The sequence below is a fragment of the Euleptes europaea genome, chromosome 6 (genome assembly GCF_029931775.1).
Source record: "Euleptes europaea isolate rEulEur1 chromosome 6, rEulEur1.hap1, whole genome shotgun sequence".
Lineage (NCBI taxonomy): Eukaryota > Metazoa > Chordata > Lepidosauria > Squamata > Sphaerodactylidae > Euleptes > Euleptes europaea.
Window position 1 is genome coordinate 26,808,076 of NC_079317.1, and position 23,557 is coordinate 26,831,632.

At 43.8% G+C, this 23,557-nt stretch overlaps 1 protein-coding gene across 3 annotated transcripts in view; it reads left to right on the plus strand.

Annotated features, from left to right (window-relative positions):
• The first annotated feature begins 284 nt into the window (after positions 1–284).
• Positions 285–23,557, plus strand: part of FOXN3 (forkhead box N3) — a 171,701-nt gene continuing 148,428 nt past the window's right edge. For all 3 annotated transcript variants that reach the window (XM_056851432.1, XM_056851433.1, XM_056851434.1), the window contains exons 1-2: positions 285–484; positions 5,591–6,147. In XM_056851432.1, coding sequence (XP_056707410.1) covers positions 5,605–6,147 — 543 coding nt within the window. In that variant the 5' untranslated portion in view covers positions 285–484; positions 5,591–5,604. The remainder of the gene's footprint in view (positions 485–5,590; positions 6,148–23,557) is intronic.

The following is a 23,557-nucleotide window of genomic DNA, read 5'->3' on the forward strand; positions in this document are numbered from 1 at the left end:
GTCGTGCAATTAGGATCGTGGTGCAATCAAAGCAAAGCGCCCTCCTCCTGCTCCTCTTCCCCCCCCCCCCCGGTAGCCCAGCCCTCTCCTTCCCGCTGTGGCGGCTCGTCTCGCCTGGCCCTGCCCACGTTTTCTCTCGCTTCTCCCTCCCCTTTCTGGTCATGTGTTGCCTCTCTCTCTCTTTTTTTTTGTTTGCAGTGGAAACAATTTAGCGTTCTTGTGCTAGCTCCGACTCATCCGTAGGGGACAGACGAGGAGGAGGAGGAGGAGGGGAGGAAGCTGAAGTAGGGGGGGGGGTTGCAGCAAGGTCCCATGCCCTCGCGTTTCCTCCTCTGCCCTGGGATCCCCGTCTCTCTCGCGTTCCCTTCGGCCACATTGCTGGCTCCAGGCTGGGGGAGGGAGCGATGCCTTGCTCAATCGGATGAAAGTTTGCATAATGATCATGGGAAGACAGCAGTGAAAACCTCGACCTCTCCCAAGGCAGGTAAGTTTCCTGCTTTTTTTGGTACGTTTTTTGGGGGGGAGTCGGGGAAAAAATAATAATAAAATAAACGTGTGGTTCCCTTATCCGAAAGGTTGCGTAAGATTCTCTGCATTGGGGGGAACCCACCCCACCCCCAAACGTGAATTAGTGTAACAACGACTGAACGTTTAAAAGGAACATCCTGATAGTTGGGGTTTTTTTTGGGGGGGGGGGAGATATGATTTTCTCTCTCTGTTCGGTTACCTGGAGCAACGAAGGCGGAAGATAGAAAGGAAGAGTTGCAAGCACGACCCTAATGTGTAAATACTGTTTTGCTGCTGTTGTCTGATTTCCTAAGACTCTTGGCGAATAGAGTTGGCATTGTCTTTTAAAGTTAGGAGGGGAGCAAATTTGCGCGTAGCCGAGGAAAGCCGCAGCCTGTTTATCTGATATCTGCAGATTGCTCTCTTATTACTAGCAGTCTCTTTGGGCTGTATTCTTCTTAAAAAAATTTTTTTTAAGGATCCTTTGGGAATCCCCCTCCCTGGTGGAATGCTCTGCTTTTAATAAATGCCAAAACGTTTCGAATGTCTTTTTTTGGAAAGGCCCCTGTAGGTTTGCGAAGTCTAAGTTTGGGATTCGTGGCGTGATCCAGGAAAGGCCGGGATAAGGTTTATGACATCTGACGAGCATTTGAAGGTATGTCTGCTGCAAATGGCTTGTAGATGCAGAAGTGCAGTTTTGCAGTCTCCTAGCAACGCCATTGACTGATTCGAATCCCAGCCAATCACTGCACTCCTTCTCCCCTTCAAATGTTTTTGACTAGTACGGGAGGGAGTGTTGCAATGTGCAGGAAGAAAAACTGACTTTGGCTGCCTGCCTTTTCCTTCCTCCGCTCTGTTTTTCTTCCCCGTCACAACGATACGCTTCTGTGTTTAGGTTTTTCACGTCGGCTTTTGCTGGAGTCTGTAACGCGTGTAGGTCTGACACACATTAATAACTGCGGATTGGCTTAATGCCCCCCCTTTTCTCATTCTCTCCCCCCCCTTCTTGTGCCATTGCTATGTCGGTTTTACAACTGGAAATACAAGAGATTGTGGTTGTCTTAGACAATAGTAAAGTTTGTGCTTGGGTGGGAGATCCCTCCTGAGTTCCTAGAAGAGTATCTGATGGAGCTACTGAATTAGTAGCAGGTTATCAAATGTTTGCTGAACTGCAGAAGTTCATGTTGTTTGCCCAGCTGTGAAACACAGGAGTGAAATTTCTTAGCAGATGGAGACTGGTCGTGGAAAGCTCACTTGTGGCCCTGTATCTCAATTTCTGCCTTCTTTCTTCGACCCTACTTAAACCTTCACTAGGATTTGTGGTACGCTGTAATGAAACGTAAGCTGTGTACTGGCATTCTTTGCAAAGTGCTAGAACCTTTCCCTGCTGTCCTCAGTATGGGAGTGTGACTTGGGGTCTGAGTTACTTGAAAGGTGCAGACGTTTGTGTGCCTTTTGGCAAGGGATCCTTACAAGACAATAAAAGTTTCCGCACTATAATTTTTGGCAGAAGGATCAAAACTGAAACCGGCTTCTGTAAAAAGAAGGTGGTTGGTGTTTTAGATTATGTGGCCTAATCTTTCCAAACCAGCCAAAGTCAGATGTAGGATTTCCCAGTGACTTACTTATGTCTTTAAAATATTGTCAATGGCATGATCGTGCCTTTGAGGTGAAAAGACATTTACTGTGTTCAAGATCGCAGCACGAAGTTCCCATGTTTACACTTAAGTCTGCTCTCAGGAATGGCTTGTATTGTAAAGTCACTGTGTCTCCTACTCGGAGGAAAATGGTTTGTAGATTGCAATTTTAACTATACTGGGGCTATGTTATTCAGTTAAGCTTGATCATTCCAAGTTGCAGGAATGGAGCTACTTGTATCTATCAATCCACCGTAAGCTTTTAAGGCGAAGTCACTATTTTTTGTGAGTGAAAATTGATGGTGCAATACAGCCCTTTGGGAGGATACTGGCAAGTAAGCACATTTAAACTGAAAGAGAGCAGCATGTCGTCATAGCAACACAGCAATTAAATTATGTTGTCAGCCATGATATAATTTTCCTATTTAAAAGCTTGCTCTTGGGACGCAAGTTCTGTTCGTACTGAACTCGTTTATGTACCGTGCTCCCAGTTGCAAATACAGCTGGGATGCACAAAAGGATGTATCGTTTAGGGCCCATTTCTCTAGGCACATCCGTTTCTCCCCTGTACTTGCATGTTTCAATTCATTAATTGCACCCTTAATAGGGCTACTTCAGGGGGAAAAAATGCAAAATCCTCTTTTACACAGTAGTCATAAAATGCAGATCAATTATTTTATGGAGAGCAGCAAGCCATCTTGAGCAGTTGGAAGAGGGTAGTGTGTCCCATTCGTCTCAAACGTTTATGTTGGATGCGGAAGAGGGGTAGGAATGTGGCTTCCAAGTTATTTTCTTGGCCTTTTTAAAAGTATACAATTTCAGCTGCGTCCCTGTGACTTCCTTTGTTTTTATTAGGTTTTCAAGCATTTTCATCCCACTTTTCCTGGCTTAGCTCTAATGCAGGGGTGGGGAACGTCAGGCCCGGGGGCCGTTTAAGGCCCGCAAAATCATTTGGTCTGGCCCTTCGTGGGTCTTGGCAGATCTCTAGCTCAGAAGGATCTAAGACTGGTGATCCACCCCCTCCCGCGGACAGGAATAGCTTCTGTTCAAGGCAGATGTGAGTTTGTTTTGCCATGAAAAGGAACCTTTCCCCCCCTTGCAGAAGAGTCATTAGCTATGGAGCTGCTAGGACTGCCCAAGAAACTGTGTGAACCCTTTCCCACCTGAGCCATGGAGAAATGTATTCCCTCTGTACTACAAGAGGGCTGGGGCGGAAGTGGTGACAATGGAGGGGTTAAAGAAGACAGGGCCAGAATGCACGGTGGGGGGGAAGAGTTCTTAGCCAGTGTATCCTCATTTCACCCCTGCAGGTGGAAGTAGCAAGAGCCGGCTGTAGAATCCGGCCCCGACCACTTGGAGCAGGAGCAACTCTGGCGTGCGGCTGGATGGCTATGCCCGGCTGGTGCAACAGACCATCCTGTGCCACCAGGTGGGCGAGTGCTCTACTGGTTGGATGCCTGCCTGCTTCCCCACGCGGGGGGCGTGGGTGTTATCTGGGGCAGCTGCCTGCTTGGGGCTTGGTCAGCTAATTTTTAAGTTGATAATTTTGTATGGCCCACGAATTATGTCATAAATATCCAAATGGCCCTTGGCGGAATAAAGGTTCCCCACCCCTGCTCTAATGTGAAATGACTGCATTTCACCCCCTTCCCTCAAACTCTAAGGGGTTTTTGTATCCTTCGTATGAATTTCTGTGCTTTACCCCAGAGCACAGTCGTTCTCAGCTCTCTGCTTATGCAGGGCCTACTCCTTCTTTAATGACCTCTTATGAAATTACCACTTCCTCTCATGTTGCTATAAAGGATCTTCTGGTCAGCATCAAGCCCCTTCCAAAGAGTTGGGTTCAGCAGTCAGTGCTCTGAAACAAACCTCTTTGCAATGCAGTGTTTTAAAGTTTGTGGAGCCTCTGCTAAACAGTTTTCTTCCACCATGGGTACGCGTTTGTTTTGTGAGTTATGAAGGCGAGTTTCACTTCTCAGTTGCTTTTTCCTTTAAAGCATACCAAGCAAGAGCTTTTCCACTTCCCTTGCAACATCTTGCTGAACTGTATAAAAACGTCCTGCGGGTTAGAGTTTTTAAAAAAGCGAGTGATGTTGCACTTCCTGTTAACCCTTTCTGTACTGTAACCAGCATGCTTTTGATTAACGCTGTTTCTATCGGTGTAAGTTGAGGTAAACTTCCACGTTACCACTTGTTTGTGTTCTTAACAAAAAACTTGCATACTTTTAATGAACAAAAATTGGTCCCGCCACAAGTACAGAGATTTGTTGTTGTTGTTTTTTAAACAAAGAATCAAGTCTTTGGTAGAACTGTTAGCGGTTTTGAATCAGTGTTGAAGAGCACAAAGAGCTTGCCAAAGATGTAGCTGTCATTGATTTGAAGATAGGAATTTGGACGGGATGTTTGTAGGAGAGATTGGGAAAGGTATCGTTGAGGACTTGCGTATTGTTGGACTTCACTGAGTGTGTTATGTTATGAATTCTTCCCTCTGTGTATAATGCACGTGTTCCTTGGTGTTTTGATTTATATTTGATATAACGAAAATATAATGTAGCCTTGCATATTGCTTCCTGGAACCAATATAGAAACAACCGCCTCTGCTGGTTGATATGATGTCATTCTTCATGCTTTCTTCTAGGTCACGCTTATTGTATTTATCACCGGCTCTCATTTCAGTAAAATGTGTATTGCTGGGGGTGTTTTTTTTTTGGAGGGGGTTTATGTGTCTGCGTCTCTAGATCTTGGCAGTGAACCCCAACAGCAGAATCTTTTTGCACTTCATTTGGAGGCAAATTTGGTAGCTGTAGTGATCAAGTGCTTGGGTGTCATTGTGGCCTGCTGTGTGTATAAACATGGAGTTTTGCCCACTTGCACATTCAGCTACAGCAGGCGAGACTATAATTATCATGTGGCTGCTGTGTTCATCCTGGAAGTGAAACAGCTGAACTTAATCTGAAGCAACTGGTCTTAAGCTCTCAATTTTTTGTGCTTATTACAAGCAGGAAGGGTGTCACTGATATTTACACATAGTGCAGCCCCACACATGCTTGCTCAGAAGTAGGTCTCACTGATCTTATTGGGGGCTTACACTTCAAATAAGTGTGTAGAATTGCGGCCTTAATGATAAAATTCAAGGGTATACGTTCCTCTTTGGATGAAATGTTGTATACAGGCAACAAAACAAAGCATCTCAGGAATATCCTTGTGTGTTATGCCAAGGGTTGAAATCCAGTTATTTTCCCAGCCTGTATATCCTTTTACTTAACAAACCTTGATGTGTGTGCCATGTGACTTTAAAAAAAATGTAGGCTTCATAAAAGGCCAAATTGCAGACGTGGGGTGGGGGAGGGGATAAATCTGTCAGTGTTGTGGTGCTAACTCTGGTGTTGTCAACTAATACTTCTGTTTCTTCCCCCTCCCTTCAATGTCTTGGATCGCTTTACCAGGAGCCTCCATCTAAATGGGTCCAGTTATGCCTCCCAGTAAGAAGCCGGAGGGCTCGGGGATTAGCATTTCCAGCGGACTAAGCCAGTGTTACCGGGATAGTGATTTATCCAAGACGCTTCATGACGATGAGGACTTGGATATCTCTTTACCTGCTCTCCGATCAGAAAAAGGGCCCATGGAGGATGAAGAACTAACTAACTTGAACTGGTTACATGAGAGTAAGAACTTGCTGAAAAGTTTTGGGGACTCGGTCTTAAGAAGTGTTAGCCCCGTGCAGGATCTCGACGATGACACCCCTCCGTCTCCCGCTCATGCTGACATGCCCTATGATGCCAAGCAGAACCCCAACTGCAAACCACCATACTCTTTTAGCTGCCTCATATTTATGGCCATCGAGGACTCTCCAACCAAACGACTGCCTGTAAAGGATATATACAATTGGATTTTGGAACACTTCCCTTATTTTGCTAATGCCCCCACTGGATGGAAAAACTCTGTGAGGCATAATCTGTCATTGAATAAGTGTTTTAAGAAGGTGGACAAAGACAGAAGTCAGGTGAGACTGGAACAATATTCTCCCTGCCTGCATAAACCATTGAAACTTGTGTTTTGTTTTTGCAGTTTGACCGGCAGAAGTTGTGTATCTTCCCACTTCTCCCCATTCTTCCAATTTTAGTTAATTCAGAAAGGTGATATTGGTATTAGATGTTTCATTATTGATAGCACTGATATCACTGTCTGCCCAAGGAAGGAAAGTGTTGTTTGTGTGTGCGCATTTTTTATAAAACTGTCAATTTTGGGTGGCTTATTATGGTGTGCTCTCAAGTATACAAGATGCATACAATTGTATTGTGTAAGTAGATTGGATATCGTTCTTCACTTGGAATACATTTCTCTTTCTATTAATTTGGTTCCCTATAGGCAGGCTGCAGTGTTGGGGGACTATGGGGGTGGGGTTCCAAAACCTCTGCAAATTAAGTGAATTAGTGGAAGCAGTTTTGATTGGGTTCCCCTTTGCTCAGTAGCCCTAAGGATGCCTCTTGAAAAGCCCTTGTTGGGGGGTCTCCCAGAACAATGTATGTCACTGAGGGATGGGATGGTTAAACCCAGAGTGGGGAATTGGCATGAAATTTACTTCTCCACAGCTTTCTTGTACATATACTGGTTTTTCACCATGTGAACCATACAGGTGTTGCGCCGCTTGGCTTTATGCTTGTTTACACATTAGATTCTTTTCACTTGGTATTCTAGATTTTGTTCTAAATTAGCATTATTTTACATCTGTTCTTTCAGATGAGGTGCCATGTCATTCAATTTAACACGTAACTGTTTTTAATTAAACATTTATTTAGCGCTGATTCAGTATTACAGTCCCTAACCTGCGGAGGGAGAAAATTGGGAATAAAGAGTCTAAGGGGAAGTCTCACCTGAGTTATAAACAATAATGAGATATCAAACTGCGCAATGTCTGTACCATTCCCCCTTATGTTCTTAAAAGCACTTGCCTACAGGCCAGGGGGCAAGCATAGTTTTCATCCTGGTGACTATTATCTCCTGAGGCCAGTTGAGGCTTACCAAAGAGCCATCAGAATGTGCATTTATCTACCAGTCCATTCTGGCTCCTTTGCAGTAGGTAGGGAGGATTTTACTCTCTGTTCAGGTGCTCTGTTTGGTGTTTACTTTCTCGTTTTTGCATTCATATGTGAAGCTGCTTGCCCCAATCATTCTTTCTGGTTTGCCTAAGAGTATGAGGACAGGACAACTTACTTAGCCTCTTCCTCCCCCCCCCCCAAACACACACCTGTATGTGTCTTCCTTTTGCTTCTGTTTCCCTTGCCCAGGTGTGCCTCTGCTCCCAGGCCTCCCCTCCCCTTTAGCTCTGCACAGGTACTTATGACCAAGAGAGTTTGTTTTCATTAGCAAAATGCTGAAGGGTACGAAATCTCTTTTATCTTCAGGCCCTACCAATCTCGGTTAGCTCTAATCCCCATTCTCTGCCAAATGTGCTTCATCCCTGAGTTTCGCCTATATTGTTCTCTGATCATTCCTTGTCACTACTCACTACCACCTTTGCCACCCTGTTTTTTGGACTCTTTCTGACTTTGTGTTGCTTCACCTTACTATTAGTCTCACTATTCTTTAAAACGATGTGAATAATAGAGGTGAGTCACCGACTATTGGATTTCCTGTGAAATCCCAGTAATCTTCAACGAAGTAAAATTATGTGGTCGTTGGTAGCAGACTCCTTGGTTGTGATCCTCACAATAATTTTGAGGGTGTGTGGGTACAACAACTAGGACTGCAAAATTGTTCGTAGTAACTTGGGAGGAAGTCCCATTACTGTCAATGATGCTTGCTTTTAAATAGTAATATGCACAGAATCCAAAAGTCTGTTTTTCTTACAGAAAGTGACAGGGCGAACAATGAACAACATACGCTTCTGTCCTCTTCCTGATCCATGGGCAAGTCACATGTCTATAAGCGCAGTCCTAATCAGGTCTGTTCACGAGGGCTTATGCCCAGGAAAGAGTTCTCAGGATGGCACTATGTGAATCTGAATGATCCTAAGCTTTCAGATGGAACTCTCTGCTCTTAAAAGTGCTGACTCAACTTGCTGTTCCTTAAAAACTGCAAATGAAGAAAAAAAATTATCTGTTATGGATTCAGTGGCTGGCGTTGACTAATTCCTGGGCTGAACAGATCCTTTAGAAGCAACCTGTGTGTGTACTGCAAAAAGCAATGTTTTTACCTCTTGTGCCTGGCTTTGCCCAATGAATCACCATTATTTGTTTGGTTCTAGGTTGGTGGATATCAGAGTTCTATTACAAACTAAACAGATCTTGCAAGCATAAATCCTGTCCACCCCTGGTATGAAGTAATGAGTTCAATTTCCAATTTTTTACAAAATAGTTTTTATTTGGTTTTAAGTGGAGATAATTGTTTCCTTTTGTTTAGTAGATGGTCTAATTTTGCCTAGGAATGATCTTATGGAAATTGTTTTCTGTTAGCTGGCTGTGTAGTCTGTCTAGCTTTAAAGTGGGATAGGACTTCAATATAGGCTAGTAGAAAACAATGGCTGGCTAGAAAGCGTAGCTGTACTTTGTGGACCACTGGTCTTGTACTGTTCATATGGTTTGGAAGTTAATATGGCAGGTTTCTTACAAATCTACTTATGTTCATTGGGCTGCATCAGCTCTCTGTTGGGTAGTAGGGATGGAAAAATATTTTTTTCTTGCCTTTGTGCACAAATGCAACAGAACACTCACCTTTGTCCCAAGCAGTAGCTAAAAAACTTCACAAATCCATTAAAAATTCTACAGTGTGCCAAAATTGCTTTTGATATTTTCCACACACTGTTAATTTTTTTTAAAAAGCATTCTGTTAGTATGGTATCATGATATTGTGTCATTTCATATTTGTGAAACAGCATACCAGAAAGTAAAACGGCACTCATCCAAACGAATCCGCTGAAAAATCTTTTCTCTCACTTTACCTGTATATGTCACTCCTGCTTTTTCTGCATTGTGCTGGTCAAGCAGCTGCCATTTTTAGTTAAGGAAGGCATTTCACAGAGTTACTTTTCCGAAAGCACACGTGCTCATAACGTGCCCCTGCTTCACTGAATAACTTAAATGGGAAATTTCAGCATCACAGTTTTATGAACTCAAAATGGATTTTCACTAAGCCAGAGAGGACAAGGCCCCTGGAATGGTTGATAGAATCTAAGCCAGGAAAAAAAGGAAATTGAAGGCATGTTTCTGGTGCACGCAAAATAGGTCGCAAACTTGACCATCAAGGCAATTTTAAAAAACTTCTATAGCTATTTTACTTCTGTTTCTCCCCCCCCCCCCAAATTGGGCCAGATTATAACTGATCCTCAAGTAGATTCTCTGTGCCATCTTTAAGACCAGTGGTCCAAATTGTTTGTCTTAATGTGGTGATAGTTTTCAGGTGTTATAATGGTAGAATGTTGCAAAAATGTACCATAACTATATTGACAGGCCCATATAAACTTACTTGATGCTTCACTTCTAGCCATCCTGGTAAATGTTAGGGCTAGGGTTGCCAACCTCCAGGTACTGAGATGAAACAAGGACCATATACATAACACATACAAAGCACAAATATATACAATATATACAATCCACATAAAGCAGAAATTATTCCAAAGGTCTCAACAGAGTACCAGGTAAGTATTAGTATTGTAATCTTTGTGTATAAAGTCCATATAAAGCCACAATCATCAATGGATATGGCCGTTTCAGATCCACAGCAGTGGAAAACCTCCTGCCACTGGCAAAGAGGGACCTGGCAACCCTAGTTAGGACTTTAAGGGTAGTGTGTGGCAGGCAAAATGGGTATGAAACGCAAGACTACACTTTTGAGTAAAATAAAAAAGGAAGCTTTCAAAGAATTAACAATTTTTTTTTTTAAACTTGTCCTTGTAGTTCTTTATTTTGGCTGAATACACACTTTCCCTTCCTGTTTCTTCAAGGTGGTAAAGTGTGGAAATGACATCTCTCTCTCTGCCCCCATTTAAAAAAAAAGAAGTGAGCAGATGACATGGTTTCCTCTCCATAGACTGAAGTGATTGTTGCAGAATGCAGTTTTGTGTTCTCTGGCCTAGAGTACTTTGGGCAATGTGCATCTCCGAGGAAAAAGGAGACATGCAGGGACAACATAACCAATCCAGAATGTCTTGTATGTTTTTATTTGTTTGTTTTTTTGTCATGTAGCTATCTTTGACCTAGTATGATGCAGTTGTATCTACTATTGAGGTACAACATGCTTTCAAATCTAAGTGAAGGAGGTTAGAAAAAGAAAGAATATTAAATCAGAAATTGTAGTTTTCGTATCTGACATTACCAGTATACATTTTTTTAATGGTTTTGTAATCTCACCCACCTTGTTTTATCGATCTGAATCTTTCAGTTTCTGCACAGAACATATTACTTTATAATCTCTGTACTGAACTTCATCATTATTATTATTTCTGTGCCTCCTTTTAACCCAAATATGGTCCCCAAGGTGGCAAACATAAAAACGTTAAAACATTTCAACATTAAAACAAAGCATATATAAAAAAATTAATAAAAATATATGAACACATAACACCACAACCAGGGAGTACATAAAGGCCAATAACAGTTATTGGCGGTATGCCAAACCAGACAAAAATGTCTTCACCTACTGGCTGAAGAAATTGATAGAGGGGAAACAAACAAATCTCCCTGGGGAGGAAGTTTCAAAGTTTTGGTACCACAACCAGGTTTTGGTACCACACCCAAGAAGGCCCTCTCTCAGGTTGCCACCCACCTAGTTTCAGGGGGTGAGGGCACCTGAAGCAGGGCCTCCAAAGGTATACTGGCCCCAAGACTGGAGTGATATGGTCCCTACCACCCACTTCAGTCAGCATTCTGGCTTCACCATTCTGTACCAGCTGTTGCTTCTGGACAGTCTTCCACAGAAGCTCCATGTAGAGTGCACTGCAGTAATCCAGTTTAGATGTTACCAGGGTATCCATCACAGTCGCAAGATCTTTCCTGACCAGGAAGGTCTGGAGCTGGCAAAAGGCACCTCTGGCTACTGCTGCCACCTGTTTATCTAACAGGAGGTCCGGGGTCCAGCAGCACTACCAACCTACAAACCTGCTCTTTTAGGAGGGCAGCAGAAGCTGCCAAGAAATCCAAGAGAATTAATAGGGTTGCACTCCCCTGTCCGTGTCTCAGCACAAGTAATTTACCAGGGTGGGCATAGGCCTGGTTATGGGACTGAAATGGCTGAAACAAGGTTGCAATGGATCCAAACAATCTGCTTCATTCAGAAGTCCCTGAAGTTTCCCAACTGCCATTTGTTCAGTCACCTTGCTCAAAATGAGTACACTTGAGACTGGATGGTAATATTTGAGACTGGAGGTAGTTATTCAACTGTCCTGGTCCAGCATAAAGATATCCAACACAATTGGACAAACCACCCCATAAACATAGATCGAACTCAGGTTGTGAGCAGAGCTTTTGACTGCAGTACTGCAGATTACCACTCCCATGAGGAGCCCCGTGGTGCAGAGTGGTAAACTGTAGTACTACAGTTCAAGCTCTTCTCACGACCTGAGGTTGATCCCAACAGAAGTTGGTTTCATGTATCCGGCTCAAGGTTGACTAAGCCTTCAGAGGTCGGTAAAATGAGTACTCAACTTGCTTGGGGGTAAAGGGTAGATGACTGGGGAAGGCAGTGGCAAACCACCCTGTAAACAAAGTCTGCTTCGTAAATGTTGTGATGTGACGTTTCCCCGTGGGTCAACAGTGACCTGGTGCTTGCACAGGAGACTACCCTTACTTTAGTAATCTTATGTTTTAGTACTTTTTATCTTTCTACCTCAGTTGGTCCCAGTTGCAACCAGCCATTAGATTCTTGCTGCTGTAGTGCTTACATCTTTAGCCAATTATAGATAGCTGCTAAAGTTCTTTAGGATGTGACAACCCATGGTATATAGAGCAAGATGAATGGATTGGTTTAAACTGAATTGTCTAAATAATGACTTAAATTACCAAGAAAAAAAGACCTATATGGTTCAAGCTTCCTCTGTGCATTTTACGTATTGGGTTGGCTCCAGCACAGAATTTTCTTGTGCTTGAGCTCTTGTGCAAGCGGCAACGCAAGAAAAAGACTGTAGGAGCAGCTTGCACTAAGTCAGACTTACTGTATCCTCACTTGTGTTTCTGCTTGCGCAAGATCTTGTGCAACCAATGTGTGGGCACTGTAGTATATAGAAAGTGCAAGATCTTGCACAAGTGGAAGTGCTCTAAATTAATTATTTGCTACTTGCGCATTGCTGGATCCAAGCTACCTCCCTTAAAAAGTGCCAAGCAATTGTTTAATTAGTTATTTATGGCTAAGTAAAGCCTTTATTTCAGGAGGATTTAATTTAACTATATATTATGTTATTTCTTAATTATATGGTATTTTTACTTTTAGAAAATGATATACAATACATAGCGTATTTAATAGAAAGCTATGTCTTGTAATTAAAAGTTAAGTATGCGCACAAATCCATGTAGAACAGTTCACATGCAGCACCAGAGTCTGACTTGCGTAATACCTGCCCTTCTTTATGACCAGCCTCCATGCTGCCTAGTGTATTGTCCAGGATGGGTCCTTACAAGGTCACTTAGAAAATGTTTGTAGGATTTAGCTTCTAGTACATGATCTATTGTGTAATATCTGTGGCCTTGCATCCAAAGTAGTATGAGCAAAGCTCAGTGAGAGGAACAAAATGTTCGGCCTCCCTTCTCCCAGTGCTGCCTATTGGTTCCCCCTGAAATGAGCCTGCCTGTGGCTCAGTGGTAGAGCACCTACTTTCAGGTTCAATCTCTAGTGTCCTCAGTTACAAGGATCAGGTAGTAGGTGATGTGAAAGACCTTAGTCTGAGACCCTAGAAAGCCACTGCCAGTCTGACTTTGATGGACCTATGGTTAATTCGGTATAAGGCAGCTCCATGTATGTTCAGTTCCAAGGAACAGCACTGGATGTAATGTGGAGCTCTGGAGAGGGAAATCATTGAAGGTTGTCTCCTTCTCCACTGGCAGAATTGCCCTTTCATTCACGTAAAACAAGGCTTGGGACTAAGACACAGTGTGTGACTTTGAAATGTAGATATTTAACCCATGGTTTACTCTTTACATAGGAAAACTGTCCATAGTTCAAAATAGCTGGCACTGGATTATGGATTTGGTTTTGAGAGATTAGAAGTGTAGTGTAACCGTTTTTACGGATAGACTTTAAATTAGCCTGCTATGTAAAACAAAAATTCCAGTAGATTTTTAAAAAATCTGATTGAAATCGATTTCTAATATTTTGTTTTTGAGGAAAAAACATTGATATATGTAGTATGACATTGAACTGTGCTCTGTACTCATATAATTCCATTATGCATGGTGATTTTCTGCATGTTATGGTGTTAGGCCAGGGATGGGGAACCTTTTTCCTGCCAAGGGCCATTCGCACATTTATAACATCTTTCAGGGGCCATATCAGGTGCAGATCTCCCGATTGGGGGGGGGAGGCTAGGGTTGCCAGGTCTCCAGCCACCACCTGGAGGTTGGCAACCCCAGGGGAGGCCACCCAGAGAAGGCCTGCAGGGCGCCCTTACTTCCCCCTCCCAGGTGGGAGGGCAGCCAGTGGTGGCCCCCAGAAAACGAGGCGCCAGGGGGGCGCAGCCCACAGTCGATTGGCAAGGGAGGAAGGAAAACAGAGAAAGAGGAAAAGGGAGGGAGAAAGAGAGAGAAAGGGAGAAAGAAATGGAAAGAGGGGGAGAAAGAAAGAAAAGGACAGAGGGAAAGAAAAAAAAGGACGGAGGGAGACAAAGACAGAAAAAGAGGGAGGAAGAGAGGGAGAGAAAGGAGAAAGAGTGACAGAAAAAGAGGAAGAGAGAAAAGCCTCCCCCCCCCCACACACACCCGCGCATGCCGGCCTGCGTGACCGGGCCCCAGCCACCTCACCTCCCCCGTCCACACACACACCCGGCGGCGCATGGAGCACCAAGCAACCGGGCCCCAGTCTTCGTGCACTCCCCCCGCCCGAGTCCATAAAAGCCCTCCCCAAGCCCAATTGGTTCTGCATGCATGCTCTGCCGCCGGGAGCCACCAGCCTCTCCCCCCCCCCCCGCTGCTCAACAGTCGATAGGCAGCGAGAGGGGCTTACAATTTGCCGCAGCGTTCCTGCATGCCGCAGCTGTAGGGGGCAGCCTTGGGGGAAGAGTCCCTCCCCCTCCCCTCTCGCCGACCAACAACCAACAGTCAGTGAGAGGAGGTCCAAAGGGTACTACAAGGGTGCTGTAAGCCGTGGCCCCAGGAACACCCTCGGGGAGGGCCACCCTGTGCCCCGCCTCCGCGGCAGGGTTCCCGGAGCTCCCGAGGGCCACAAAAAATGTCCTCGGGGGCCGCAAACGGCCCCCGGGCCTGCGGTTCCCCACCCCTGTGTTAGGCAGATCTGTGTGCTAATCTTGTCTGAATGGGTCAGTTGTGAGTGTTTTTGTTAGTATTTTCTGTGGTGTTTTAGTAGGAAGGAAGAACATCTTTGGGTTTCACAAATCAGTTTCCACTGTGAGTCACGGAGAATTAGATGAAATTCATAAATCTGCATATTCTATTCCAGCCCAATAGAAAGGGCCGGATTTAACTTCTTTGCATTTCCTACATTGAATTGTACACATGTTGTACAAAGCACCTGGAGTAATTTCCACAGAGTGCGCTTGTTTTGACCGTATACTTTAGATACCGTTTCTGGTTATTGAGGGGTATAATGCAAAAAGGTTGTTGTAGGAAATTATTGAGCAGGAAATTGTGTTTATATTTCAACTTAATCCTTTTTCCAGAGGTAGATTTCCTTACATTAGCGGTTGTAGGGTTTTGTTTTCCTTTGTTAGTGTGTTTATTAATTGAACACAACCTCCAACAAGAATCTCTCCACTGTTGCAACAGATTTGCTTTTGGCAAGGTAAAGGTCCCTTAAATGGAAACAGAGCATTTTATCCCCAAGTATGTATCGCTCGTCTTTGCAAAGAAAGCAGACCTGCATCTGTGATTACTCGGGTCATGTTCGGAATGGACACATTCTCTAAGACGCACTTATAAATCAGTTTGAAGATGCCCGATGCTTAAGGCCTACTCTTGTATCCAAAACATCCAAAAAATAAAAAACCGAGCCAAGACTATGCTTACAACATTAAAAAGTACACTCAGGCTCTCTCACTTTTTTGGCTTCCCTTTTGAACAGAACACACACAGTCCCTTAAGGTAGGGCTGTATTTGACAAGTTGTATGTTTACACCCAGGTTCTCCGAATGAAATGGGCTTGCTTTTGGGGTGGACACTAAAAGGGCCAGATAAAGATCAATAGGGCATTTTTTAAAAAAAAGATTCCAACTCCCATGTAAAACCTGTAAGCCTAACAAGCTTGAAGTGGTTGACCTTTTTGTTGTTGTTGACACATTTGAGTGAGATACGGTTGCATCCCCTTATGTGGAACACGCATGGAACTTTCTTATGCTGGTCGGACCATTTGTCCATCTCACACAGTGCTGTCTGCTCTGATTCAGGCGGAGCACAGTTTTCCCTAACACTTCTTGACTGAGCTCTCTTAATTGGAGATCCTGGGGACCTTCTACTTGCAACCATGTGCTCTGCCACTGAGCCATGGCCCCGTCCTGGAGGGTAAGATGAGGCGCACAGAGGGATTGCAAGTGAATGGATTTTAGGGCTCTGGTGAAGGAGCCGGAAGAAGGAAATATGTTGAAAGGTCAACTGAAGAGTATGCTGGAGATGCCAATAGTATCCAAGAGGGTGAGGGAGATAGAAGCGGTAGGACCAGAACAGCCAAAGGAGAGTTTAGTCAGGAGGTTTTTTTGTGGAAAACTACAGATGTGAAGTGAGGTAAAAGCTTTAGGGACCATTCCACTTGGAAAAAATAACTTGGGTAGGCTCAGATTCTCTGGTGTTGAGGCTACCACTGTTCCAACAGGGGTAGTTTGCGCCACTGGAACAGCAACAAGTAAATGGTGAGTGTTGTTTATGGCCTTGGAATATGTCTCACAGAGTTCTATAGCTGGTAAGATCATGAATACAGAACCAAAGATGTTCTGGTCTTCAAGTTGAAGTGTTCCACTTAGCCAGCTGTACAGCCTCCACAGTTTCTTCATTTTCTGCAAGGAGCTGAGCTTGAAGTTGTGATTTTTAATCCACGCTAAATAAATAAAAGGGGGAATGCACAGCGCAAGAGTTTAGCAAATGACATATTTTTTGAAATCTTCAGAGGGGCATCAATGGATGCAAAATAGCGCTTGAAAATTCTATCAGCTCTGAGAATTGTGGGTGTTTGTTAATTGATGTTGAATCTTCACTCTTTTCTTTCTTTTTTTTCCTCATGGCCATTCTTGCAAAATTTATAACGATATGTAAAAGGAAAGCTTTTCTCCTGAAGTTCACTCTTGTCCCCCAGACACACACATGCTCTTTTGTGGGCATCAGAGCTGTCTGCATGGCTTTGAAGCGTCCGCTTCATCCTAACCAACCCAGAAGCCACCGGATGTAATAGTTAGAAGCCTTGGGCCTTTTTTCACATTAAAAAACATTCTGGTACGTCTTCTGCATGGTTCCCCCCCCCCCAACATAGTGACGGTATTTGGAAGATATTTCCATCCTGAGTATTTTGTGGCATGCACTATATCTTTCCCAGGTACTTATCATGTGCTCAACATCGTTGTAATTACAGTGGGTGTCTGTGAGTGTCAAATACTTCCCTAGGAGAGTTATCAGTGACACAGGCCTCCCCATGTCATTCTAGTTGCTGCTCATCCTTCTGGACTGAAAGCTGTGTTCGTGTGTTGTACAAAAAATGTGCCGCACATGTGAACAACTGCATGGACAGGATATTGTTGCTGAAAACATCTGTTGCGAAGGCACAGGGGCTGGATTGTGGCTGGAGCATTCTTGGAGGAATTGTGTGGAACCCTAGCATAAAAATGCTTTGGTTGTTGGCAAATAGCGTATCAGTTTGTCTGGGCTTGTTTGCTTAACTACTTATAACAACATGGTAAGTAGGAGGGGGTTTCATTATGTCTTAAAATGTAGTTCTGTATAACACGCTGCCAACATTTAATAAAATTGCCTAGCTGTGGACTCTATTCCGCGGGTTCTAATATACTCAAGAGTAGAAGCAGCAGCTGCTGATGGTTCTGTTATGTCTGTCGTCCCAATCTCTTTATGTAAAGCATCACACTTTTGTGTGTGTGTTAAACTCAGGGGCAAAACTTCAGTGTTCCCTTACACCTGTGGCTGTTTTGTAACTTGTAACACCATCTCAGGTCTCCTAGTCTGGCGACGGTGGTGAAGAATATCCTGCGGGATTTATCACAGTTCCACAGGGCCTGTAAGACCGAATTGTTCCGCCAGGTCTATGGTTGAGGGCAGCAACAGTTTTCCATCATAGCTGCCTCCCTCGCCTTCCCTTCTTCTCCATCTGACCATTGTAGGAGACCCCAGTTGCTTCCCTGGGCTGGTTTTTGGCCCTGTGGGGCAGATAGTTGAGCACCGTTGTTTTAAATAGTTAAATTAGGGGTGTCAAACATAAAGTCTGGGGGCCAGATTCAGTCCCTTGAGAGCTCTTATCTGGCAGGTAAGCTAGCCATGGCAGCTCCCCCCCCCCCTCGGTCCCCATCTGCGCTGGTGAGGCATGGCCCAGCCCAACCAATTGACATTTATGTCATATTCGGCCCTTGTAACAAATGAGTTTGACACCCTTGAGTTAAATAGTTGTTTTAAATTGGAATTAGAAATTTTAACTAGAATTAGACTGTTCTGTATTTTGTTGTAAATGTTATTTTACTTGTTGTGAACCGCCCTGAGCCCAGCCTTGGCCGGAGATAGAGGACGGTCTATAAATCTTAAAATAAATAAAATGCAAACAAACACAGAAATGAAGGGTGGAAAAGATGGCAGTTGCTGGGAATACTAGAAGCAACTTTTTGTGCTTGGCCATGAACGTTAAAATTGGCCTCCGAACTCCAGATCCTCCTCAGCCCAGCAGGAACAGGGCAGAACTGGGAATTCATAAACTTAATTATTTTAGATGCCAGTTTTGTGTAGTAAAGCTCCATTCACAGTGGGAGCATTTAGAATAATAGAATCATAGAGTTGGAAGGGACCACCGGGGTCATTTAGTCCAACCCCCTGCACAATACAGGAAACTCACTACTACCTCCCCCCACAGTGACCAGAAGACGGCCAAGATTTCTCTCCCTCCAGTTTAAAAGGATGGGCTAATTCTTTAGTTGGGCCCTTTTTAAGAGCCCTGCTGCTTATTTGGTTGGGGAGGGGGCGGCTCTGCTTGCTATTCCATGGGAGGTTAGATTGGTGGTGGTACACATCACAGCCTTCTCAGTCATGGCATCGGCTCTCCAGATTCGGCAGTGGAGAACAATCTGAACGCTGTGAGAAACATGATGGTCTCACTGAAAAGGGCTTCCCCATGTCTGTGCTTCATGTGATGAGAGTCATAGGAGCTTGGCCTGTTCCCCAGCTGACCGCCTGCACAGCGATTAGAGAAGAGCATGCTTAGAATAGCATATGCAGTGCTTGTGTTCAGTTGCAGTGTGGCTGGGTCACAAGAGGAGCTTTCCGAGCATTATATTTGCTGCAATATGAACACACTTTTGTGTCTGCACACAGGAAGTTGTCATGCTTGGAAGCGGTTACTGCAGCTTCTTAGGAAAATGTGTAAAGACTTCCAGTTTAGCGGGGACTGAGATGTTTTGATTTCTTTTGTTCAGCTGATTTGCTAAAAAAAAATTTTTTTGTTCACTTGTGGCTTGATCTTAAGAATAGAATCATTGTTCCTCCAATCATTTTAAAGGTGTATTTAAGAAATTAGTATGTAGACTCTAGCCAGAATGTTTAAACCAAACTGTTCTAAGTTTAAAAACAAATAGCACCCTGATTGTAAATCCACTGTTTCAGTCAACAGTGTTTACTTACGTATAATATGGATTTGGCAGTTTTTGCAGTGTGTATATCCTTCTACTTTTATTTCGTTCCATTGCTTTCAGTGAATGTTCCAAGGAAGTAAAGCTATTGATTTGAAGAACAATGTTCCCTACAAGCAAGCACTGGTGTCTTAACTAGTTTATGAAGTGGGCTAACAAATAGCAAACATTGTTCATTCAGTATGAGACAGAATCAGTGTATTGGGATCTTTTTTTAAAGGCAGAGTTCTCCCCCCCCCAGCTTATATTAGCTTGTGCAAACTTTCTTCTGTAGATTCACAGAATATTTGTGTGATCTTCTTTTTTGTACACCATGTCCTGACTCTGCCAGCAGAGCCCTTACTTTCAAACTCTTCCAGACAGATGTGTCTTCACCTGCTTCGGTAGAGGTGAAAGGGTTTTCTGAAAGCCTGCTGTTCCTATCTTTACACTAACAATATGCTTAATTTTTTGTGATTTGTTTTTCAAAAACAGATACTGATTGTAGTGTCTTGTGATAAATTTATGGAATGGAAGGAAAGACCTTGGTGCAGTTACAAAGTTAGTGTAGTGTGCTGGTATGTTCAACAACCTTAATCATAGCACGGGAGGCTTCCCTTTTTATTTTCTCTCCTTGTTGCTAGACCTACATATCCAATTGGTCAGCTTTCATCCTCTTTTTCTGGTGCATAGATTTGAATGCCCTGCCATGTGTCCCATTCAGTTCAATCCCTTTAGCCCATGACGCTCCTGGCTTCCCTACCATCTGGTCCTTAGCTATAGAGAGGAATTTTTTTTGTATATGTGTCTCCATAGCAACAAGTTTGCAGTTGATATGGAAAGTAAGCAGTTGCCCTAGCAACGCAGTTACTGATGTGGCAGATCCTCTGCTTGCAGGGAAAGGGTGCTGGTTCAAATGCATTATGTAGGTCTGCTGTAATTATAGCTGCGCCCACTAGTGCCGCTGTCGTTAAGAGAGACTTAATGCCTTTGTTGTAGCTCATCATTTTCCCAGGGAGTCGAGCGGGCTGGAGTATTTGCCCTTTCAGGCCTTTGGGTAGCGGATCTTGGCTGCAGACCATGTAGTTTTGTATGTATTTGTAAGAAACAGGAACAGAGTTCACCCTGAGGACATCTCTTGCTTCACCGATGGGAGTTAACTTCTAGGCCTGCGATGAGGCAAAGGCTGCCAGCTGTAAATATGTGGTGCCATTTCTGGACTCCTCCTTGCTTATTGGCTGTCCTTCCTGTGACTTCTTCTCTTGGCTTCTGTAAACTTTGTTGCTGAAGATGGCATTTTCCTTGTCTAGTTTCTTCTTTCTCCACAGCAGCTCGTGGTTTTAAACTGCTGGAAGTGCTTGCTTGAATGTCAAGGAAATTCCAGTTCAGTAAGGGGGGGGGAAAACTCCAAAGCCTGCTATGCATTTACTATTGGGCTTTTAAGGGAAATTAAGCTGCATGTGGTCACACAGATGTACTCTAGAATCCCTGTTTCTTTATAGGAATTGGGTTTCACAGAGAAAGTTTCATCTAATTCATTTTTGAAACTTAGGCCTTTTAAGCCCAAATTGTTCTAGGGTTTGTTTCGCTTTAACAGTAATCTATATACTAATAGCAAAGTTCGCCAAATCTGAGGATACTTAAATCCAGTGATGGGATTTGTGAATGGGCAAGACATCTTTCTGTAAATCTGAAAAGGGGCCCAGGTTTACAGAAAAATGTGAAACCTGAAAAAAATACATTGGGGTATTTGAACAACCCAAAAATGATAAATGGAGCACCTGTAGTTTTAAGCAATGGATTCCCTCAATGGCTGTTGCTAGACAACTACAGTATTCCATCATGGGTTTCTCTGAGTAAAAAGGCAGGGGAGGGGTTCAGGGCCCTTTCTAAGCTTTTGAGGGAGGATTCATTGGGGCCAGGCCCGACTAGGGTTGCCAGCTCCAGTTTGGGAAAGTCCTGGAGATTTTGTGATGAAGTCTGCGGAGGCAGGGTTTGGGGAGGAGAGAGGCCTCAGCCAAATATAATGCCATTGAGCCCACCCACCCCATAGCAGCCATTTTCTCCAGGGGAACAGATCTCTTGCCTGGAGATCAGTTGAAATGCTGGGTGATCTCCAGATCCCACCTGGAGGTTGGCAACCCTAGGCCTGACAGTAGGCCTCTGGGTGCCTTGATACCATCTGACTTGCATGACTGAACTAGGCTTGGCTACATGCTACTGTTCAACAGCAGCCACCCTATGAAAGCCTGTGTGGTATAGCAGTTAGAGCTTCAGGGTAGGAGCTGGGAGACCCAGGTTTGAATCCCCATCTTGATGTTGAAGCTCACTGGATGATTTTGGGCTGGTCATATACTTTCAGCCTAGCCTACTTCACAGGGTTGTTGTGCTGATAAAAAGGAAGAGAGGAGAATAATGTAAGCTGCTTTGGTTTCCGTGTGGAGAAAGGTGGGGCATAAATGAAGTGAATAAATAATATAGCTGAAGATGGGAGGCAGATAAAAGGTAAATTGGTGAATGGCTGAGGAGAGAATGAGGCAGGGAAAGGGGAGAGGATATGGGGGTTGCCAGGAACAGGGAATGGGGAAATAATAGGGGGAAAGTGTGGTGCTCCCCACAAGTCCTTGAAGGCTCCCTTCCATGCAAGGGGGGCTGGCCCAGTTGCTGGAACCACATAAATGGGCCATAGTTTCTCTAGGTAGAGGTAGCCATGGGGGGTGGGGAGAGAAAACTGAAGATGAAGGGGTAGGATAGAGTTAGGTTGGCTGTTGGGTGGGAAAGGAAGCAGGAGAAGGGGCGAGGCAAAGGGGACTTTCAGGAAAGGGAAAGAGGAAATAGTGGGGGAGAATGAGGTGAGATGCCTCCCACAAGTCCTTGTCTTTCTCTATTCCTTGATCACATTTTGAGTTGTTAGTGGAAGCAATTATGAGCAAATTTAGTTATGCACATTTCTAACACAACCTGCAGAATCTGCCAGCCCCCATGCAGAGTCTCAAGAATCTGGGTTTACATTAAAAACAAATAAACGTCTAGCGTTTTCAACCGCTGAATTTTGAAAGTAAAATGTGGGCAGGTGGCTTTATGTGCCTGAATGTTAGTTCTTTTTGCAAGACAGAGAATGGTGTGGAAATGACTTTTGGTACAACTGTCTAAATTCCTTCCTACAGTTTCCATGGCTTTCTGTGCAAACACTGTTTCCGAGTGTTGCCTCTTTTGCTCATCTCTACTTATCAGGACTTGATTTTAAAACAATGAATGGCTGTTGCAGCATTTCTGTCCATTCTTGCATCTGATTCCAAACTTGGTCCTCAGCATGCAAAACAAAAAAATCTGCACAATGGGACCAGATACAGATTGGGGAGATGTTTCTGCAAGCCTGGGCGAGTTTTGAATGTTGCAGCGAAAAAAATAAAGTTAACAAAGGTAGGGGGAGAAAATGAACATAAAATAGTGTGTCAAGATGTTGTGAGACTATCTCATAAGATATTGGCCACCATTATGGGTTGCCTAGGCAGCTGCAGACAACATTGGGGAGGGGCTGTAGATCATCTGCATTTCAAGTGTAAGGTCTTAGGGTTCAGTTCCCACCATCTCCAGTTAAAACATAGGTGATGTGAGACCTTGGAGAGCTGTTCCTGTCAGAGTAGACAATACTAACTGTGATGGTCAAATGGTCTAACTGTAATGGTCAAATTACTAACTGTAATGATCCACTTTGGTTTAAGGCAGCTCTATGGGTTCAGCATTATTGATGAGGTCTTTGGTTGCCGAAAATGGCTGCTGGTATTTTGTCGGTAATTTCTTCCACTGTGGAGTGAAAGATGGTCAGTATGGGGAGAGAAGGTGCCTCAGGCATGTAGGTCAGTAGGGAACAAGTTAGTAAAATCAGAAGTAATCCAGGTATACAACCATAACAAAATATTTGGGAGTATGCTGTTTTAAATAAGCTATTCATATAGTAAAATCTGTGCTTTCTGTTCATGGTTTGCAGACGAGAGCTGGTTTTCTTGATTCATTCAGATAATTCCAGAGGGGTAGCAGTGTTTGTCTGTTGTAGCAACATTAAACAGGAATCCAAGTAGACTAACAACATTTATTCCAGCAAAGGCTTTCATGAGTCAGAGATCATCTTTGTCAAATGCATAGACATAACATGCTTTGGATGGACATGCCTTGCATCTGGTAAAGTGAGCTCTGACGTGAAGAAAAAAGTTTATGTTGGGGCAGGTGGGGGCGAATTGTTATTCTTTAAGGTGCCACCGGACTTCTGTATTTGTTTTAATTAATTCGGGTAATAAAGTGTGCTGCCTTTTTAGCCCAGTGGGCACCCAAGATGTCTGATTATATTATTTGCACTTTATTATCAATAGTACTTTATTAATAGAATGACATTACATGCTTTGGATCCTATGACTCTTTCCCATTCGCAAGAAGTCTTTTGCCAATGCAA